At 36.1% G+C, this 18,893-nt stretch overlaps 1 protein-coding gene across 1 annotated transcript in view; it reads right to left on the minus strand.

The window, feature by feature from the left end:
- Positions 1-11,301: 11,301 nt before the first annotated feature.
- Positions 11,302-18,893, minus strand: part of LCA5 (lebercilin LCA5) — a 25,992-nt gene continuing 18,400 nt past the window's right edge. The window contains exons 6-8 of the mRNA XM_019651918.1: positions 18,631-18,773; positions 16,261-16,393; positions 11,302-14,451 (exon numbers count right to left, since the gene is read on the minus strand). Coding sequence (XP_019507463.1) covers positions 13,592-14,451; positions 16,261-16,393; positions 18,631-18,773 — 1,136 coding nt within the window. The 3' untranslated portion in view covers positions 11,302-13,591. The remainder of the gene's footprint in view (positions 14,452-16,260; positions 16,394-18,630; positions 18,774-18,893) is intronic.

The raw sequence follows: 18,893 nt of genomic DNA on the forward strand, positions 1-18,893 counted from the left end.
TCAAGTACAGAAACTACTGGCCTGGACTATTAAGTACACAGATACACACAGACACACACACACACACACACACACACACACACACACAGCCATGCATACACTTTCTTCTCAAACTTTGAAAAAGTGTAATTTTTTAAGAAACTTGCTATAATAAAATGCATGCTTACAAAGAACATCAAATTTAAACCACATTCATTAGTTTTTCTTCAGGAAATGCTGTAGGACAGCATTTTGAAGGTTGGGGGTTGTAGGCTATGATGGAGGAGTGTCAGGCGACGTCTTTCTGGTGCTGGTCGTTCCAATAGTATTCCTCTTTCCTGAGTAGTTCAAATCTGATACACTAACTACAGAGAACTGACAGTGGCAGACCATAACTGGTTGTAGCCATGAAAAAGACAGTGGTTTTATTCTAGCCCAGACAGCGTGCAGCATGAGGGGGCAAAGATGAGTGCATACAATGCACCTGCACATTGTGAACCCGAGTGCAAAGAGCTAGATTTGACTTGGCAAAACTCTGCAGGTAGTCATTGCTGTCTAGAAGGGAATGCCCCTCCCACCACCTCCTAGCATTACCTTAGAGCAGTGATTCTCCAACTTGAGCTGCATCAGGATCCTCTGGAGGGCTTATTAAAATACAGACTGCCTTACCCCAGAGTTTCTGATTCAGGAGGTCTGGAGGGAAATCTGAGAATTGGCATGTCTAACAAATTCCCAGGGGACACCACTGTGGCTCCAGGGGGGATACACTTTAAGAAGGACCGCCTAAAGTATAAAGCAAATTTATTTACCTATTTAAGTGATGCTGAATCTATTCTTCAAGAGAAAAACTGTGGTTATTATCAGGGAAATGCCATTATTTCCTGCCCAGGACCAAGGACTGTATATTTATTATAAAACTAGACTTCAGAGTTAGGGGCCCCATTGATTCTGGCTCCTGGTGATAACGCTTGAGGTGACAACATTAACAGATTTTCCTGCCTATGTTCTTTGGTGCCATTGATTCCATTTCTCTACTGAAAAATATTTTAGGTAAAGAACATACAGATTTGTGCTGATTATGTGAAAGAGCTCCCTTGTAAGTGCTTAGGGGAGTACATTTTACATATATCACTGCTATGAGAAGCAAATATTGAATCTAAATTTAAGATTGGGGGGAAGTTCTTTTAGAAGAAAAAGACTTTAATAAACTTTTGTTTCTAGGTATACCCAGAAGTTTTCAGTATTTATGATCGCCTATGTAAGGTAACGCTCGGGTTCTTTTTATCAGGATTAAAAAAAGAAAGTCTGAAGTCTATGATGTCCTGTTACAGATTGTGTGAAAGTGTGCCTAACCAGCATCAATATCAACTGGGACAGGGATTCTGAAATTTGATATTCAGGTCAGAGAGAGAAGGCGGCAGCCACCTTTGGCTGTGCTGTTCAGGGTGCTCCCTAGTTCTACTGGAAGGATGCTTCCTCCTGAATTCTAATGCCCTGCCTTCAGACCACAGCGTGGGCTCCTGAGTTCCATCTCTTACTCCTCCATGGAGACGGCTGGGGAAGCACAACTATGTGTGTAAACCGCTTCTCCCACAGGCTGCTTGTTCACAGAAGCAGCAAAGGTCTTTCGATGGAAAACCATAACGTCTGCATGGGCCTGTAAAGACAAAAGCCACTTCAAAGATGGCAGGTTATAGGGTAAAATAACACATTTAGTTTTTTAAATTCCATATTGACAAGCTTCTGTTGTTAACAAAAAAAAAGTTTGGGGTGTTGATACAGAAATAAAAGGAATTGCTGAATAGGGAATGCTCTCCCTATTCACAAACTCACTATTTTACTTCTTCCTTTAAGAATGCATCATCTCATTTACTCCCCATCATGACCTTGTAAGATATGATCAGCCCCCTTTCTCTTCTGAGGAAACTTAAGAAAAGTTAAATTATTTGGCCAAAGTTGTAATTAGTAAGTGGCAAACTCCAACACAACTCCCAACCCCCAAACCAGTGTTCTTTCTACACTACCCTGGCTACTTCTTTCTAATTTTTATTTTGTTCTGGATTGAAACAGACTGTGTTCATTTCCATGGACATACATTTCACAAATGTAGCATTTAGTATGGGAATATATGTATCTGCATCGCTAAGCCTTTTCCATGAACTCTGAAGTGTAGTCTAAATGTCTTGCATACTCATCTTACCTACCGCTGAAATTGCTCAGCCTTTAGTAGCAAAATGAACTTCATAGGGCAACCCCATGGTGTAGCTGTATCTTATTAGAGAAATGAATTGTTTGGGGAATAAGGCATGTTGAGTTAAGTAACTAATTCTTATTCCATTAAGAGTCTTTCAATTTTTTTCCCCCCAAGAGCCATTATATATATGTATGTCCAAAATTTCTTCATCAGGGAAAATGTCATTGTCTTGATGATTCCAGGAAGAGGGTAGACGCAGGAGGCCCAGCCTTCCCCTGCACAATGCCCCATAGGCGAGCATATAACATAAACTAGCCAACCAGACTTGTGCCAGAGATACAGGAAATATTTTCTCTCTTTGAAGTGGGTGTCAGCTGAGGGGATGATGTGGGTTTGAGGCTGCCAATTGCAATATTGTTACCAAATGTGGAATTAATCTGGAAATGATACCCAGCAAGGCTTAGAGGTGGGCAGGGTAGGGAATATTATTTGAACCTCCAGGCCAAACCACATTTTCTTGAGCTTTCCAGATTCAAGCCAAAAATAATTTCCTTGTTTTGCTTAAGTTAGTTTTACTTGGGTTTCCGTCACTTTCCTCTTAAAGAGCACTCATGCAAAATTCTTTCTAAAATAGTTTATTTCTTTGGACTTCTTAAATTGAGACTACTGAATGCAGTCTATTACCTGAGTAGCCTATCACTTACATATTACAGTCTGTTAGCCTTAACTGTAAAATGGGAATAAGAAGAAGTAGGTACTTCAGAAAAAATGTGAGGATTCAATGAGCTAAGCACATACATAAAAACACCAACTGCCATGCCTGGCATTCAACAAATATCATTTCTCTTCACCTTTTCTTGATTACCTTTCTAAAACATCAACAACCATAATTCGAACACTTATGGTTCTAAGTGTTTTTCATGTATCAATTCATTAAATATATGCAACCACCATGAGGTACTATCGTTAGCCCCATCTTATAGAGGGGGAAAGGAGATACAGAGAGCTTTTGTAATGTATCCAAGGATTTACATACATATTGGGGGAGAGTTGGGATACAAACTGTCACATTATACAATCATAAACTCCTGCGTTTTCTGGATTTCCTTTCTTTTTGCTATGAGGCTGTTAACTCTCACCTTTTCCTGTGTCACTGAAACTGTCTTCAGAAAATCTTCCCAAAGTTTAGGTTTTCTACTCTTCTGTGGATTAGGAAACAAGCTCATCTATTTTACTGCACAGGTAATGTTGAATAAAATAAAGTCATAAGTAAAGATCTAAGAGGCACAATATAGTACAGATGTTTTAGGATAATTTGGAGAGTTAGAAACTTTTTTTGCTTGTATCTTGTAGAAAGTGTAGTGTCGATGTATTATATATACATACCTATGATCTATTTTCTTTTTAAAGTATTTTATTATTTATTTTGTATTTATTTTTATTTTTTATTTCTTTTTCAATTACAGTTGGCACTCAATGTTATATTAGTTTCAGGTGTACACCATAGTGGTTAGACATTTATATAATTTTTGAAGAGATCAACCCGATAAGTATAGTACTCACCTGACACCATACACAGTTATTACAGTATTATTGACTATATTCTCTATGCTGTACTTTACATCTCCATATTTTTATAACTGGCAATTTGTACATCTTAATCCTTTCACCTTTTTCATTCATTCCCCTAACCCCCTTCCCATCTGGCAACTATCAGTTTATTCTATGTATCTATGAGTTTGTTTCTGTTTTGTTTTTTAGATTCCACATATAAGTGAAATCATATGGTATTGTCTTTCTCTGTCCAACTTATTTCACTCAGCATAATACCCTCTAGGTCCATCCATGTTGTCACAAATGGTAAAATTTCACTCTTTTTTATGGCCGAGTAATATTCCATTATATATGTACCACATCTTTTTTTTTTGGTATCACATCTTCTTTATCTAATCTTCTATTGATGGACAGTTAGGTTACTTTCATATCTTGGCTATTGTAAATAATGCTGCAATGAACATAGGGATGCATATAAGTTTTTGAATTAGTGTTTTGGATTTCTTTGGATAAATACCTAGAAGTAGAATTGCTGGGTCATAAGTTAGTTCTATTTTTAAATTTTTGAGGAGCCTCCATACTGTTTTCCATAGTGGCTGCACCAATTTGCAATCCCATGAAAAGTGTACCAGGGTTCCCTTTCTCCACATCTTCACCAACACTTGTTTGCTGAATTATTGATGATAGCTATTCTGAGAGATATGAGGTGATATCTCTTTGTAGTTTTAATTTGTATTTCTCTGGTGATTGGTGATATTGAGCATCTTTTCATGTTTCTGTTGGCCATCTGTATGCCCTCTTTGGAGAAATGTCTATTCAGATCCTCTGCCCATTTTTTTTAAATGGATTGTTTGTTTTTTTGTGTGTGTGTTAAGTTGTATGAGTTCTTTATAAATGTTAAATATAACCTCTTATTGGATATATCATTGACAAATATATTCTCCCATTCAGCAGGTTGTCTTTTCATTTTGTTGATGGCTTTCTTTGCTGTGCAAAAATTGTTACCTTGATGTAATCTCATTTGTTTATTTTTTTGTTTGTTTCCCTTGCCTGAGGAGATATGTCCCAAAAAATATTACTAAGAATGATAGCAAAGAGTTTACTACCTATGTTTTCTTCTAGGGTTTTTATCATTTCATGTCTTACATTTAAGTCTTTAGTCAATTTTGAGTTTATTTTTGCATATAGCAGAAGAAAGTGGTCCATTTTTTTTTTGCACATATCTTTCCAGTTTCCCCAACACCATTCATTGAATAGGGTGTCTTTATCCTGTTGTATATTCTTGTCTCCTCTATCATAGATTAATTGACCATATAGGGGTGGGTTTATTTATGGGCTCTCTGTTCTGTTCTATTGATCTATGTGTCTGTTTTTATGGCAGTATCATGCTTTTGATTACTATAGCCTTCTAGTATAGTCTGATGTCAGGTAGTGTGATACCTCCAACCTTGTTCTTTCTCAGGATTCCTTAGGCTATTGGGGGTCTTTTGTGGTTCCATTTAAATTTTAGGATTACCTGTTCTAGTTCTGTGAACTGGTATTTTGACAGGGATTGCACTGAATCTGTAGATTGCTTTGGGTAGTATAGACATTTTAACGATGTTAATTGTTCCTATCCATGAGCATGGTACACCTTTCCATTTATTAGAATTTTCTTCAAATTCTTTCTTCAATGTCTTATATTTCCCCCAGTACAGGTCATTTACCTCCTTGGTTAAATTTATTCCTAGGTATTTTATTCTTTTTGATGCAATTGTAAAGTGGAATTGTTTTCTTAATTTTTCTTTCTGATAGTTCATTATTGGTGTATGAAAATGCAGCCAGTTTCCAAATATTAGTTTTGTATCTTCCTACTTTACTGAATTCATTTAATAGTTCAAACAGTGTTTTGGTGGATTTATTAGAATTCTCTATAAATAGTATAATGTCATCTGCAAATAATAACAGTTTTACTTCTTTCCAATTTGGATGCCTTTTATTTATTTTGCTTGTCTGATTACTGTGTCTAGAACTTCTACATTAAATAAAAGTAGGGAAAGTGGACATCTTTGTCTGTTTCTGATCTTAAAGAAAAACTTTCCGCTTATCATTGTTGGATATGAGGTTAGCTGTGGGTTTGTCAAAAATGACCTTCATTATGTTGAGGGATGTTTCCTCTATTCCCACTTTGCTGGGGTTTGTTTGTTTGTTTTAATATTAATGGGTGTTGGATTTTGTTATGTGTTTTCTTTCATCTATTGATATAATCATCAAAATTATCCTTCATTTTGTTCATGTGGTGTATCATGTTCCTTTGTGGCTATTGAACCAACCTGACATCCTAGGAATAAATCCCACTTGACCTAGTTATGTGATCTTTTTAATGTATTGCTGAATTTGGTTTGCTAATATTTTGTTGAGGACTTTTACATCTATGTTCATCAAAGATATTGGCCTATAATTTTCTTTTTTGTAGGGTCTTTGTCTGGTTTTGGTATCAGGGTAATGCTGGCCTCATAAAATGAGTTTAGGAGCCTTTGCTCCTTTTCAATTTTTTGGAATAGTTTGAGAAGGATAGGTATTAATTTTTATTTGAATGTTTGGTAAATTTCTGCTATGAAGCCATCTGGTCCAGGGCTTTTGTTTTTTGGGAGATTTTTGATTACTAATTTGATTTCATTCGTAGTTATCAATCTGTTCAGATTTTGTTTTTTCCTGATTCATGCTTGGAAGAGTGTGTTTCTAGGAATTTATCCATTTCTTCCAGGTTGTACAATTTCTTAGAAGATAATTGTTTATTATTAATATTTCCTTAAAAACTTTTGTATTTCTGTGGTGTCAGTTGTTACTTCTATTTCATTTCTGATTTTATCTATCTGGGCCTTCTCTTATTTTTTCTTGATGAAACTGGCTAATGGTTTATCAATTTTGTTTATTGTTTCAAAGAACCAGCTCTTGGTTTTATTGATATTTTCTTTCTCTTTTTCTATCTTTTTCTTTCTTTCTTTTTTTCTTTCTTTCTTTCTCATTCTTTTCTTTTTTTTACTCTATTCCATTATTTCTTTTCTGATCTTTATTATTTCCATCCTTCTACTCACTTTGGGCTGTTCTTCTTTTTCTAGTTTTTAAGGGTGTAAGTTTAGATTGTTTGAGATTTTTCTTGTTTCTTGAGGCAGGCGTGTATTGCTGTGTATTTGCCCCTTAGAACTACTTTGGCAGTGTCCCCTAGATTTTGGGTCACTGTATTTTCATTTTCATTTGTCTTAAAGTACCTTTTGGTTTCTTCCTTGATCTCGTTGTTAACCCATTCATGCTTTAGTAGCATGTTATTTAGTCTGTGCAAGTTTCTGTGTTTTTCAGTTTCCTTGTAATTGATTTCTAGTTTCATACCATTGTGATTGGAGAAGATGTTTGATATGATTTCAATCTGCTTAAATATTGAGACTTGTTTTGTAGCCTAACATGGTCTGTCCTGGGAAATGTTCTATGAGCACTTGGAAAGAATGTGTCTTTTGCTGCTTTTTGTGTGAAATATCCTAAAAATATCACATCCACATGGCCTAATGTGTCACTTAAAGCCACTGTTTCTTTGTTGATTTTCTGTCTGGAAGATCTACCCATTGATTACAATGAGGTGTTACAGTCCCCTACTATGACTGCATTACTACTGATCTCTCCCTTTATATCCATCAATATTTGCTTTGTATGTTTAGGTGCTCCTACATTGGAAAAATAGATGTTTAATAGACTTACATTCTCTTGTTGGATTGATTCATTTACCTAATGAAATGTCCCTTTTAACCACTTGTTATAGTCCTTGTTTTAAAGTCTATTTTGTCTAATATAAGTATTGTTATCCCAGCTTTTTAAAATTTCCATTTACATGAAATACTTTTTTCCATTTATTGTATCTTTTGACCTGAAGTGGGTCTCTCATAGGCAGCATAGGTTCAGGTCTTATATTTTAAAAAATCTATTCGGTCACCCTATGTCTTTTGATTACAGCATTTAGTCTGTTTACACTTAAAGAAATTTGTGATAGGCACGTGCTTATTGCCATTTTATTGTTTTCTGATTGTCTCCTTAGTTTAGTTATTTTCTGTTCCTTTCTTAGTCTCTTACTTTCTTCTCTTGTATGTTGATGACTTTCTATAGTGCTGTTTAGATTCCTTTCTTTCTTGTAATATCTCTAGATTTTTGGTTTGTGGTTACCATGTTCTTCATATATACCAAGCTATGTTTCTGGCAGTCTATTTTAAGTTGATGGTTGCATAAGTTTGAACACACTCTAGCGTCACTGTATATTTTACTCACCCACTCCATATTTGTTTTTGTCATTATTTTTTACTTTCTTTGTGTGTGTCCCTTAGTTTATTATTGTAATTACACATGAATTTTCTATTTGTTTCTTAATGTTTGTACTAACTATATAGTTGGTTAATCTACTGCATACTGTTTGCCTGTCATTAAGAACTTTTTTCTTTCCTATGTATATAATTTTTCATATTTTTGATCTTTTGTACTTAAAGAAATCCCTTTAACAGTTCTTGTAATACTGGTTCATTGGAGATGAACTCCTTTAGCTTTTTCTTGTTTGGCAACTTTATCTCTCCTTTGATTCTAAATGATAGCCTTGCTGAGTAATATTGGTTGTAGTTATTTGCTTTTCATCACTATTAATATTTCATGCCACTCCCTTATGGCCTGCAAAGTTTCTGTTGAAAAATCAGCTGATTTTTCTTATGGGAGCTCCTTTGTATGTCACTACTTTTCTTTTGCTACTTTTAATATTCTCTTTGTCTTTAACCTTTGGCATTTTAATTATGATGTGTCTTATTGTGTGCCTCTTTGGGTTTATCTTGTTTGGGACTGAGCTTCCTGGACTGTATGTCTATTTCCTTCACCAGGTTAGGGAAGTTTCCTCTCATTATTTCTTCAAATAGGTTTCAATCCCTTGTTTTTTCTCTTTTCCTTCTTGTACCCCTAGAGTGCAAGTGTTAGTATACTTGATGTGGTCCCAGAGATCTCTTAAACTATCTTTTTTTCTATTATTATTAATTTGCTGTTCTAATTGGGTATATTCTGCTACTGTCTTCCAGATAGCTGATTTGATCCTCTGCTTCATCAAATCTGCTGTTGATTCCCTGTAATGTATTCTTCATTTTAGTTCTTGTAGTCTTCATTTCAGCTGGTTCTTTTTTATGGCATCTCTCTTTGTTGAAGTTCTCACTGAGTTCCTCTATTCTTCCCCTAAGTTCATTGAGCATCCTTATAACCAGTGTTTTGAACTCTGTATTTGGTAGATTGCTTGTCTCCATTTCATTTAGTTCTCTTTCTGGAGTTTTGTCCTGTTCTTTCATTTGAGACATTTGTTTCTTCATTTGGCTGCGTCCCTGTGTTTGTTTCTATGTATTAGGTAGAGCTGCTATATCTCCCAGTCTTGGCAGAGTTGCTTTATGTAGTAGGTGTCTTGTGAGGCCCAGTGCAGCAGTGTCCCTGTGCACCTGAGCTGGGTGTTCCAGGAGTGTCCCTTGTGCGGGTTGTGTGTGCCCTCTTGCTGTAGTTGAGCCTTGATTGCTGTTGGCACATCAGTGGGTGGGACTGAGCCGCATGCTGACCAGCTGCAAGTGGTGGCTGTAACTACAGCCAGTGGACAAGCTGTTGTGTAGGTGCTTGTCTCATGGAGCAGGAATCACTTTAGCGGGGCTCTGGTGCTAGCCGAGTCTACCTTTCAATGTGTCGTTTGTGGAATAGGTTGGGACGTGCTCTGCTGTGGTCTGAAGCCATCTACTGGGTGTACTGGTTATGGAAGCTCTTGAGAGGGTCTTCAGCGCAGGTCAAGTTCAGCTGCCATTTGTTCCTGCTTGGGGCTGCCTAGTGGGTGGTATAAAGTGATTTGCGGTAGGCTGCCACTAGTGCTGGGCTTGGAAGCACTTGCAAGAAGCTATGCTGTGAGCTGATTCCAACTGCCAATATTGCCAGGCTTGGGACCCTTTGGTGGGCACCACTATGTGTGCTGAGGTCATCCACCTCTTGCGCCAGGTTAGTGGCTGCTTAGTTGAAGCTACATTCCAGGCCAACAATGGTTCAGCCTATGCCAGGGTTGGGGACACCTGATGGGAGTTACAATGCAAGCTATAATCAGTCACCACTTGTGCTGGACTTTTAGAGTCCACCGAGGTGAGCTGCTGATTTGGGGCTTGTGGACCTTTGATTTTAGGAAAATCCACAGCACGGGTCGAGGTAGGCCACTGGAGTAGAAAAGTAGCTTAAAGTGGTTCAGCAAGGCATTAGAGGTGGCTGGGGGGGGCAGTCAAGGGAATCACCAGGGTGGGGTGGCTAGCCAAATTAAAGGAGGGCTCAGATTTGGTATCCGCCTGTGCCTGCTGGCTGGGTGGCAGGAGGGCTCAACAAAGGAGCCTTAGTGCCTGCCAGCACCTCTATCCCTGGAGAGAGCATTCCTGACCCCTGCCCCTCCAGCCCTTGCCTTGAAGCCAGTTAGTTCAGTTCCTCTCTATATGTCCCTGGTACTGTTCAAAGGGCTGCCCCTGCACAGGAGCTCAGCTTGAGTCTGTGAGTAAATCTATGTGCAGGCCCTGGAGGAACACCTGGTACTCCAGCAGCCCTCTGTCTCACTCAGATGCAATCCCTGCAGGTTTTCACAGCCAAATACTATGGGAACTCCTCTTTCTGGTATTGGTGCCCTGGACTGCGGGGAGCAGGTGTGGGGTTGGGACACCTCACTCCTCAGGGGGAACCTCTGCATTCAAGGTATCCCTCCTGATTCTTAATTGCCAAACCATGGGTGTGGGACCTGCCCATTCTGTGTGTCCACCTCTCCTACTAGTCTTATTGTGGCTTCTCTATATCCTTAGTTACAGGACTTTTGCTCAGCCAGTCTTCAGGTGTTTCTCAGTGGTAGTTATTGTATAACTTTGTTGTAATTTTGATGCGGTCGTGGGAGGAGGCGAGCATAGCATTTACCTACTCCGCCATCTTGACCAGAACTCAGCCTATGCTCTATTAAAATTGTGCCTTAAAAGTACTCATAACTAGCTATGATAACAGCTGATGTTTATTAGCGTGCTTTTAATGTACCAGGCACCTAGCTAGCCAAGCATTACCGTATTTCATTTACTCCTCAAAAATACATAAGACCAATAACAACTGAGGAAACCAAAGACACTCGAAGTGGGTGGGTGGAAAGGGATGGCTCATCCTGCTCTACATTCACTCTGAAGGCAGGGGTTGGCTCTGTCTTACTCCTGGCATCTAATACAGTGCAGGGCACCCAAGAAGCACTCAAATAATTAATGAATACATGCTCTTTACTAAAAGGAGAGCACTTTCAAGTGATATAAAAGGGGACTTTCATGTGAAAGGGGCATTTATTGTGCAGAAAGAAAAAGCTTTACAGGCAGATCCTTTCTTGACAACTTTTGGTAACTTCTTTAATTCTAAAAAGTTCATGTTGTTACTGTAATACAAATTTCCCTTCCCATTTTCATCAGGCAGATACCCAACTAACACCCAACCAGGGAGACCAGTAGTATGTCTGAATATGAGATGGAGAAGAGGATCAGAAAAACAGCAAGTCAGCCATGAAATAAGTTTATTTTATGATTCAATTTAATCTTCCTGATTCCCACTTTTTATATTAGCAATATATGCCATTATGATAGCAATTAAGAGTGAAAGGATTAATTAAAAACTATAATTATGTGATAAGACTAGCATACTGTCTAACCTGATTCAGAGCAAATTCATCTACTTCAGCTAAAAATACTGGACAGAAAAAAAAGGGTGAATAAAATAAAAATTAATCCTGCAGGTCCTGTTTCCACTATATATTTCCTAAGTGACCTAAGGTATTCAAACAAAGAGTCATAGTATGTTTTTTATTTTTATTAGTAAGAGTTCTGAGTACAAATAACAAATTTAACTTGACATTTAGGAAAAAAAATGATTCACTGTCTAAGGTTTGTTCATAAAGAAAAACCTGTTCTATACATTTTAATCTCCAATTTTAATGCTTCACACCATAATGCTTCTAAGTCTATAACTTAATTTTAGGTTTAAATATAATAATTCTATCTTGTGGCATCTAGTTAAAGAGACTAGAAAACATCAGGTAGACAAAAGCAAGAGTAATAAAAATGACCTGAATAAAAAACTTTACTAAAAGTCTTTTTAAAAAGCCTTTAAAACAAAACAACCTAAATATTAGAATACTTTGGCAGAAAAATTAGCAGCTATGAACAAAAGTAACATTACATAATATTTTATCAAGAACTACATTACATTATGGTTTACATATATTAGAGTGATTTGCAACATACTAAATGCTTGTTTGTATCAGACATAAAAATCTCCATTAAAAATTTTTTTTAATATAGTTTATCACTTTGGGGAGATTTGATTACCAGTAAATGACAGGAACACAATTTAGAAGATAGATGTTATATCTTTTAATTAGAGACCTAGCCAGGTAAGTCTTGTCAAATAACTATGAAATTATATTCAATAAGCATTTATAAGAACCCAAGATAAAACAGTAATTCTAGTGCCCTCATCAGTATGTATGTTTGGCATCAGGAATCATACTATGAGTGAATACACAGTAAATTCTTGAAAAAAAAAACAAAACCAACAAAAACACAAGCTCATGTTAGAATAAGTGCCAATCTACATGTTTTTATTCTTCCCCTAGCACACTATCTCCACCACTCTTCATTTTAACGGTGTTAATAGAAAACTCTCCTTGGTTGGTGGTGTATTATTGCTTCTTAAAGACCAATCATACCCAGCATAATCCAAGGTCATAAATTCCTTTGTAGATGACGTATGCTACAAACAGAAAAAGATCAATGTATTTCAACAGAAAAACATCCACTTATCCAACAAGGTAGAAGTTCCATTTCTAAAACATTTAACCAAAGTTGCTTCAAAGGTAGTCCTGTAACTCCAATTGTATTACACTATCATTATCTCTGATTTCACAGTAAGTTCAAATCTTAATAGTACATATTAAAATTTTCAAGTTACGCTGCTTTGGAAACATAATTGAGTTGAAAATCTTTTTTTTTGGCATAAAATTTCTTCTATTCCATATATTTGGTGCAAAATCCCACTTAGATACAAATAATGTAGGAGAACAATGAGAGGCATTACTGACTACACTGGGAACCATGTCAGGAGAACTGTGCATGCAAACAGACAAATGTCTTCTGAATTCAACTTCATGTTATTAGCACAGTTGTAGTAGGTAAGTGATTTAATAAGACTTGTAATTGGGAAATGAGTAGTGTTTAACTCTGGTTCCTTTCAAAAATGGGAAATCCCAATATTGTCGCTGCTTCCACCTAAGAGTAGCTCAGCCTTGCCATGTGAAAGGGAGCCCCCCACCCCTATCCATAAAAGACAAGGCTCCCAAGTAGCACCTGTTCTCCACCACCTGGGACCTACACTTCCCAACACAGAGCCTGTTAACTCTTAATTTCCACTCAATAATCAGCGGGAAGACTAATTTTGATCATATCTTCACTGAGCTAAATACAAATAAATAGGAATAAAAATAGGAAATAAATATAAACTCAAATGGAATAAAACTTCCTATAGAGCTAAGAGGTAAAACCTATTTGTAGGTAAAAAGTCAAAACCAAGTAATATATATCTCTATTTTTGGTTTCATTCAAAAGAGCCTCCTTCATTCTCGGCAAACTAGCAATGTGTGATATGATCTACTTTTTATTTGCACTTTTATCTATTAAAAATCATTCCTTAATAAGGACTTTTTAATATTAAAAAGTTTTAATGTGTATAATAAATACTGTATTAAAATATTTTCGTATTTACAATTGGAAAAAAAATGTATACTCTAGTCAGTCATCTCAGCGCTACTTCTTCAATTTCATCTTCTACAGAATCAACTGCTTTTACTGTTGGTTTATTGTTGGCATGTTTTAATCGGTGTCTGTTTGGATTAAAACTTTTTCCTTCACTGAGGAAAAAGCCGTCTTCATCCTGTTCTCTGTCCCTACTGCTTCTGTCCCCAGGGAGAAAATTCAGAGGCTCAAAGTCTCCTTTGCTGGCAGCCAGAGAATTCAGGTCACTGCTTTTAGAGGAAATGGTGCTGCCGCCACTGGCACCAAATAGCTGTTCCATCAGATTAGCTTTCTTCTCTTTTCTTGTAGTTAAATCTACACTGTCTTTACTAAGTTTCTCTATACTGTTTCTTTGGAAATCCGAAAGACCACTCTTTTGGCTAACTGGATTTGACTTCCCTGATGTTGTGGCAAACGAAGGCACATAGCTGCCAAACGCTAGCTCGTTTGGAGAGACGGGGCTTCTAATACTGCCTGGATTCTGACCATAGCCTTTTGTAGTGAAAAGACTAGTGTCTTGCAAATGATGCCCATTAAATAATCTCTCGGAGAATTCAGAGAACATGCATGTTTTGGGACTTCTCTCTGGGCAGTGCAGTTTAGATTCCAAATCAGGTAGCAAAGGCAGGGGAGCACACTTCAGATTCTGAGAATCTTGGAGTTCTCTGTTGATTTCATTCAGTTTAGCAAGCAGCATTTCTCTCTTCAGTCTTTCTTCTTCCTCTTCTTCCAATTTATCAATACTTTGAATTTGGTACATTTCCACTTGGCATCTTCCAGTTTCCAACACTGGCTTTTCTTCTCTCTCTAGCAAAGATGTCTTTTCTTTTTGCCTTTTAGCAAGTTCTTCTCTTTCCCATTCTGTATGAAATCAAATTTATAAAATAAAATTTTATAGCAGTCAATATTCTTAAACAGGAAACCTCAACTCTCTTACAAAACAACAGTCTATGTAATTTGGGTATTATCAGTCCAGTTAAAATGGACACCACAAAATTTCATTTCTATACTTGATATTCTGAGATTCAAAAAGAATACACGTAATATATATTGCATTTAAGATTCACATTTAAAGAACAAATTTTGTTCTTCACTTTAAGGGTGAGGAAAAAGGCTCTCTGCCTATTTTTTATACCTAACAGTGCTGCACACTGAATGGAGTGTGGTGGGATGGATGGAGAAAAGGCTTTTATTTTAAATGGGAAAATAAATTGAACCTCTGGATGTCACACCCTGAGAAAGACACATCACTTATGTAGTATGCTGAAAGAAGAAGATGCATTAACCTGAATCTAATTAAGAGAGAACTTCAGATAAACCCCAAATGAGGAACATTCTATTAAAAATAATGGATTTGTATTCATCAGTAATGTTAAGCTCACAAAATATTTTTAAAAGGATGAGAAGCTGTTCCAGATAAGAAAATGCTATAAAGGACAATGCTGTGTCAGCTGACAAAGCTGTAATATGGACAGCAGATTAGAGAAATGTGTTATATTAAAGTTAAATTTCCAGAGGTTGAAGACTATACTGGAATGATATAAGAGAATGTCCTTATTTTGGAGAAATACAGATGGAAGTACTTTAGGGTATGGGCACGAGGTATAGAACTTAGTCTTAAGTAGCTCTTTGGCTATTATTGCCACTTTGCTATAATTCTAAAATTATTTCCAAATAAAAAATTAAAAATATTAAAATATGTAAGAACACTATGTATTTGGTAATTTTAGTAAATGGCATACATTTTCACTGATGTCACATATCATTCCACATAGACTCCAGGAAAAAAAATCAGTCAAAAAGTACAAAGAAAAGTGACAGTCTACTACTTGATTCCTTTTCCCAGTACCTATACAAAATTGAATATAACACCTAATTTTCTATTCTATAGTTTAACATGGGAAAGCATCTCCCTTTGTGCATTAGCCAAGAGTGATGTAAATATGGCTTCTATTTCAACTGTTATATTATTTTAAATAGACACACAGAAATGTACATACACTAAGTAACAATTAGGTCATGATTTTATGGTCCGTTAACTTGAAGGGAAAAAGAAGGATTTCTCTGCAAGCAGCTACTATATAACTAATCAAATACATTGAAAGAATTATAGTCTCACCTATACCATTAAGACATTTTATCCAGATGGAAATGAATTTATTCCTGAACTTCATTTCCAGTATCTGAAATTGCATTGGTTCACTGAACTTCCACACTAATGGTTGAACACATTAAAGATTTACTTTACATACTAAAATCAAATAAAAATTATAAAAATATATTCAGGACCTCACAATTCATTGAGAGCTAGTCTATACATTAGAGTTTCAAGGTCAAGCCAATAAAGAGGGTTGTACTTCAATAAGTTACATCTTCATCAAATTTTAGTTAATAGACAAAGAATTTTTTTCCCCTTCATCTGAATTTCTGTAGGTAACTTGTCCTTATTCTGTAACCCCAAATAGCAACTGACTTACAGTTTTCATTTTTTCTTTTCTTAGTAGCTTCATTCAAATGTTTGTGATTCCTGATAGAACGTCGCCTACCACTGTATCAACTTTTTCTTGTTCTGTACATCCAAGTCACTCTTCAGCTCAAAGATATTAGGGGATGTTAACCCTTTCTTACCCAAGTGATGCTGACTCATCACACGCTTAAACAAACTCTTACCATCCTCCAGCTTCTCAACCTCCTGTTTTACAACATGGAGTCCTTGATCTTTAATGAATTTTCCTTCTCTTTCCATAACTGGATTTAGAATCTCTGCTTCTTCATGCTCACCTCTCTCTTGAGGTTTCAGGTCCTATTACACATTTAAAAAAAAAATGCAAGTTCACATGTAGAAAAGGAGAAGAATCTACTTAAATATCATAGATTTATCTCCCATTAGGCATGACACCAACTAAGTTAGAAATTAGAGCAAATTTTTAATTAATAAATCAGTTAGTCACAAATTACCACCCTTTTAAAGATGCTTTAAAAACACACTGGGTTATTTCTTCTTTAGTTAAAATATTAAAGGAACATTTATAAGATAATGTCAGAACCAATATAATAAAAGCAAAGCCAATACCCTATATGAAATTCTGAAAAGACAAATTTCAGAAGTCCCCTTGCTTTACACATTTCACAACACAATCTGATTAATTCAATTAACCAGAAAAAGCTATTAACCAACTATGGAGGCCAAGTGAGATGGCATTAGGCTGTATAACACAGGCAGTAATAATTGCATTGAGTCCTTCAAGTTTATATTAGGATTTGAGTCTTGCATATATCTTTAGGCCCAAAGCCTTCAATTCATAAATTTTGTAATATTTAAGTCGAATAAAAATATAAACTTAAATTCCTTATTTCTTATGGTCCCTTTCACGTGTGTGACTTTTCTTAACAAAATTAAAATACTTATTATTAGTAGACTTGTATAGTAAAGCATTGTCCCCTAGTACATCTTCCCCTTCTTCCTTTTAGTTACAGAACACCTTGAGTATAGGGCATAGGGCTGCTCAACTGGAGACTATATTTACTAGCCTCCCTTGCAGCTAGACAGGACCAATAGGGTGAGAGTGAGAAGCATGTATACGACTTCTGGTCACATTTATAAAAACAAAAGCTGCTTGTTCTCTCCTTCTCATAGGGGTGGTGAGGTAGTTCCAATCATATAAAAGAGGACTCCACTCTTTAAGATAAGACAGAGGATTATTACCATGGATCAAAGCTGTCTCCCTATCTTGGACGACCTACTGACCTTCAGTCTATTACAATCTGAGAAAGAAATTCGTCTCTTGCTTGAGCAATTGAATTCTGAGTCTCTTTCCAATAGCAACTTAGCCTGTACTTTAAGTAACAGAGATCCCACTAGCAGAGGCCCTTTAAAGTGGCAGGATCAATCTTAAGAGCTTTATAACTTCATGATTAGTAATTACCACAACCCCAAAGGGTAACACACCCTGATTTTATAAATTAGGAAACTGAGGCTCCAAGAAGTCATACAACTAAAATGTTAGAGTCAGAATTTAGTTAGAGTCAGAATTTAACTAAAAAGCAATTCTAAATCCAAGTGTATACTCTTTTCACCATATCAGGTTGCTGCTCCTCCTGCTGAAACTTATAAAGACCAAATATTTTTTATCTTCTTAAAGCTAAGAATTACTTGGCTATTCCACACTTTACTTTTCCCAAAAGACAAATTAACATGATTTAATCTCAATGATAGTGCAAATATAGAAAGAAACATAGTAGATATAGCTAACTTGTCTAAATTATAAAACAAAAACAAAATAAAGAAACAAATAAAAAACTAGAGTATATGCAGGTGCCAAATCAGCCCATCCTTTCTGTTTTACACAAGAAAAGATCACAGGGTTACTGGGAAACTTACAAGGTACAAAAATATAGTAATATATGAAATATGATGGCTCTCTGGCACATTTTGTCCTTTGGATTTTAAACTGTAAACACTAAAGAGAAAAACCTCTTAGAGAAAAGGACTTTCCAATATTCAGAATATAAGTCCTTTTAAATGAAGGTCCAACACAGACCGCACCCCCCACCCCCAAATGCCACTTTAATTTGAATGGTATAAAGTCAGATTCCACTGCAATTAATTTGCTCAGCATTCAACTAACCTGTAAAATTTTTTTATATAGGAGGCCAAAGCAATGACATGTAGTCAAAGCCTAACAAATCATTTGAAAACTACTATAATTTGCTATTAAACTTAAAAGGAGGATTTTTAGAGACTATCTGGGTACATGTAAAGTGGGAAACTTAAAAAGTGAATTTTTCATCTCTTTTACCTCCAACTAGAGAGTACAATCAACCTTTCTGATGCATCTGAAAGATGCTTTGTGAACTAACAGTCAATCCAAAGGAATGTAATAAAATACACAGATGTTATCTCTACCTCTTTAAAAGGCTAGTTGCATATTTACAGATACAGCACTAGTGTCAGTGCTGAAATTTTAAAATGTTTGATACTGTGTTTTAGGAATAACTTCAAACCTAGAGTTTAATACCTTATCATATTGCTAAACTCACCCAAGTAAGACGTTCAGGTTCTTCCCATCTGTTTTCATAACAGATAACTGTTTGTGGTATAATAGGAAATTCTTCCAGCTTGAAGTCTTCACTGGTTTGTACTCCTTTTGTACACTGGTATGTAAAATCACTCTGGCATGCAGCTACCATGAAAATTATAAAAGTTTTCTAATCGTATTGAACATTGCTAAGATATATGCAATTCAACTGGTAATATATATATTATATATAATATATATATGGAGAGAGGGAGAGAGGGAGAG

The sequence above is a fragment of the Hipposideros armiger genome, unplaced genomic scaffold, assembly GCF_001890085.2.
Source record: "Hipposideros armiger isolate ML-2016 unplaced genomic scaffold, ASM189008v1 scaffold_169, whole genome shotgun sequence".
In the NCBI taxonomy this organism is placed as follows: Eukaryota; Metazoa; Chordata; class Mammalia; order Chiroptera; family Hipposideridae; genus Hipposideros; species Hipposideros armiger.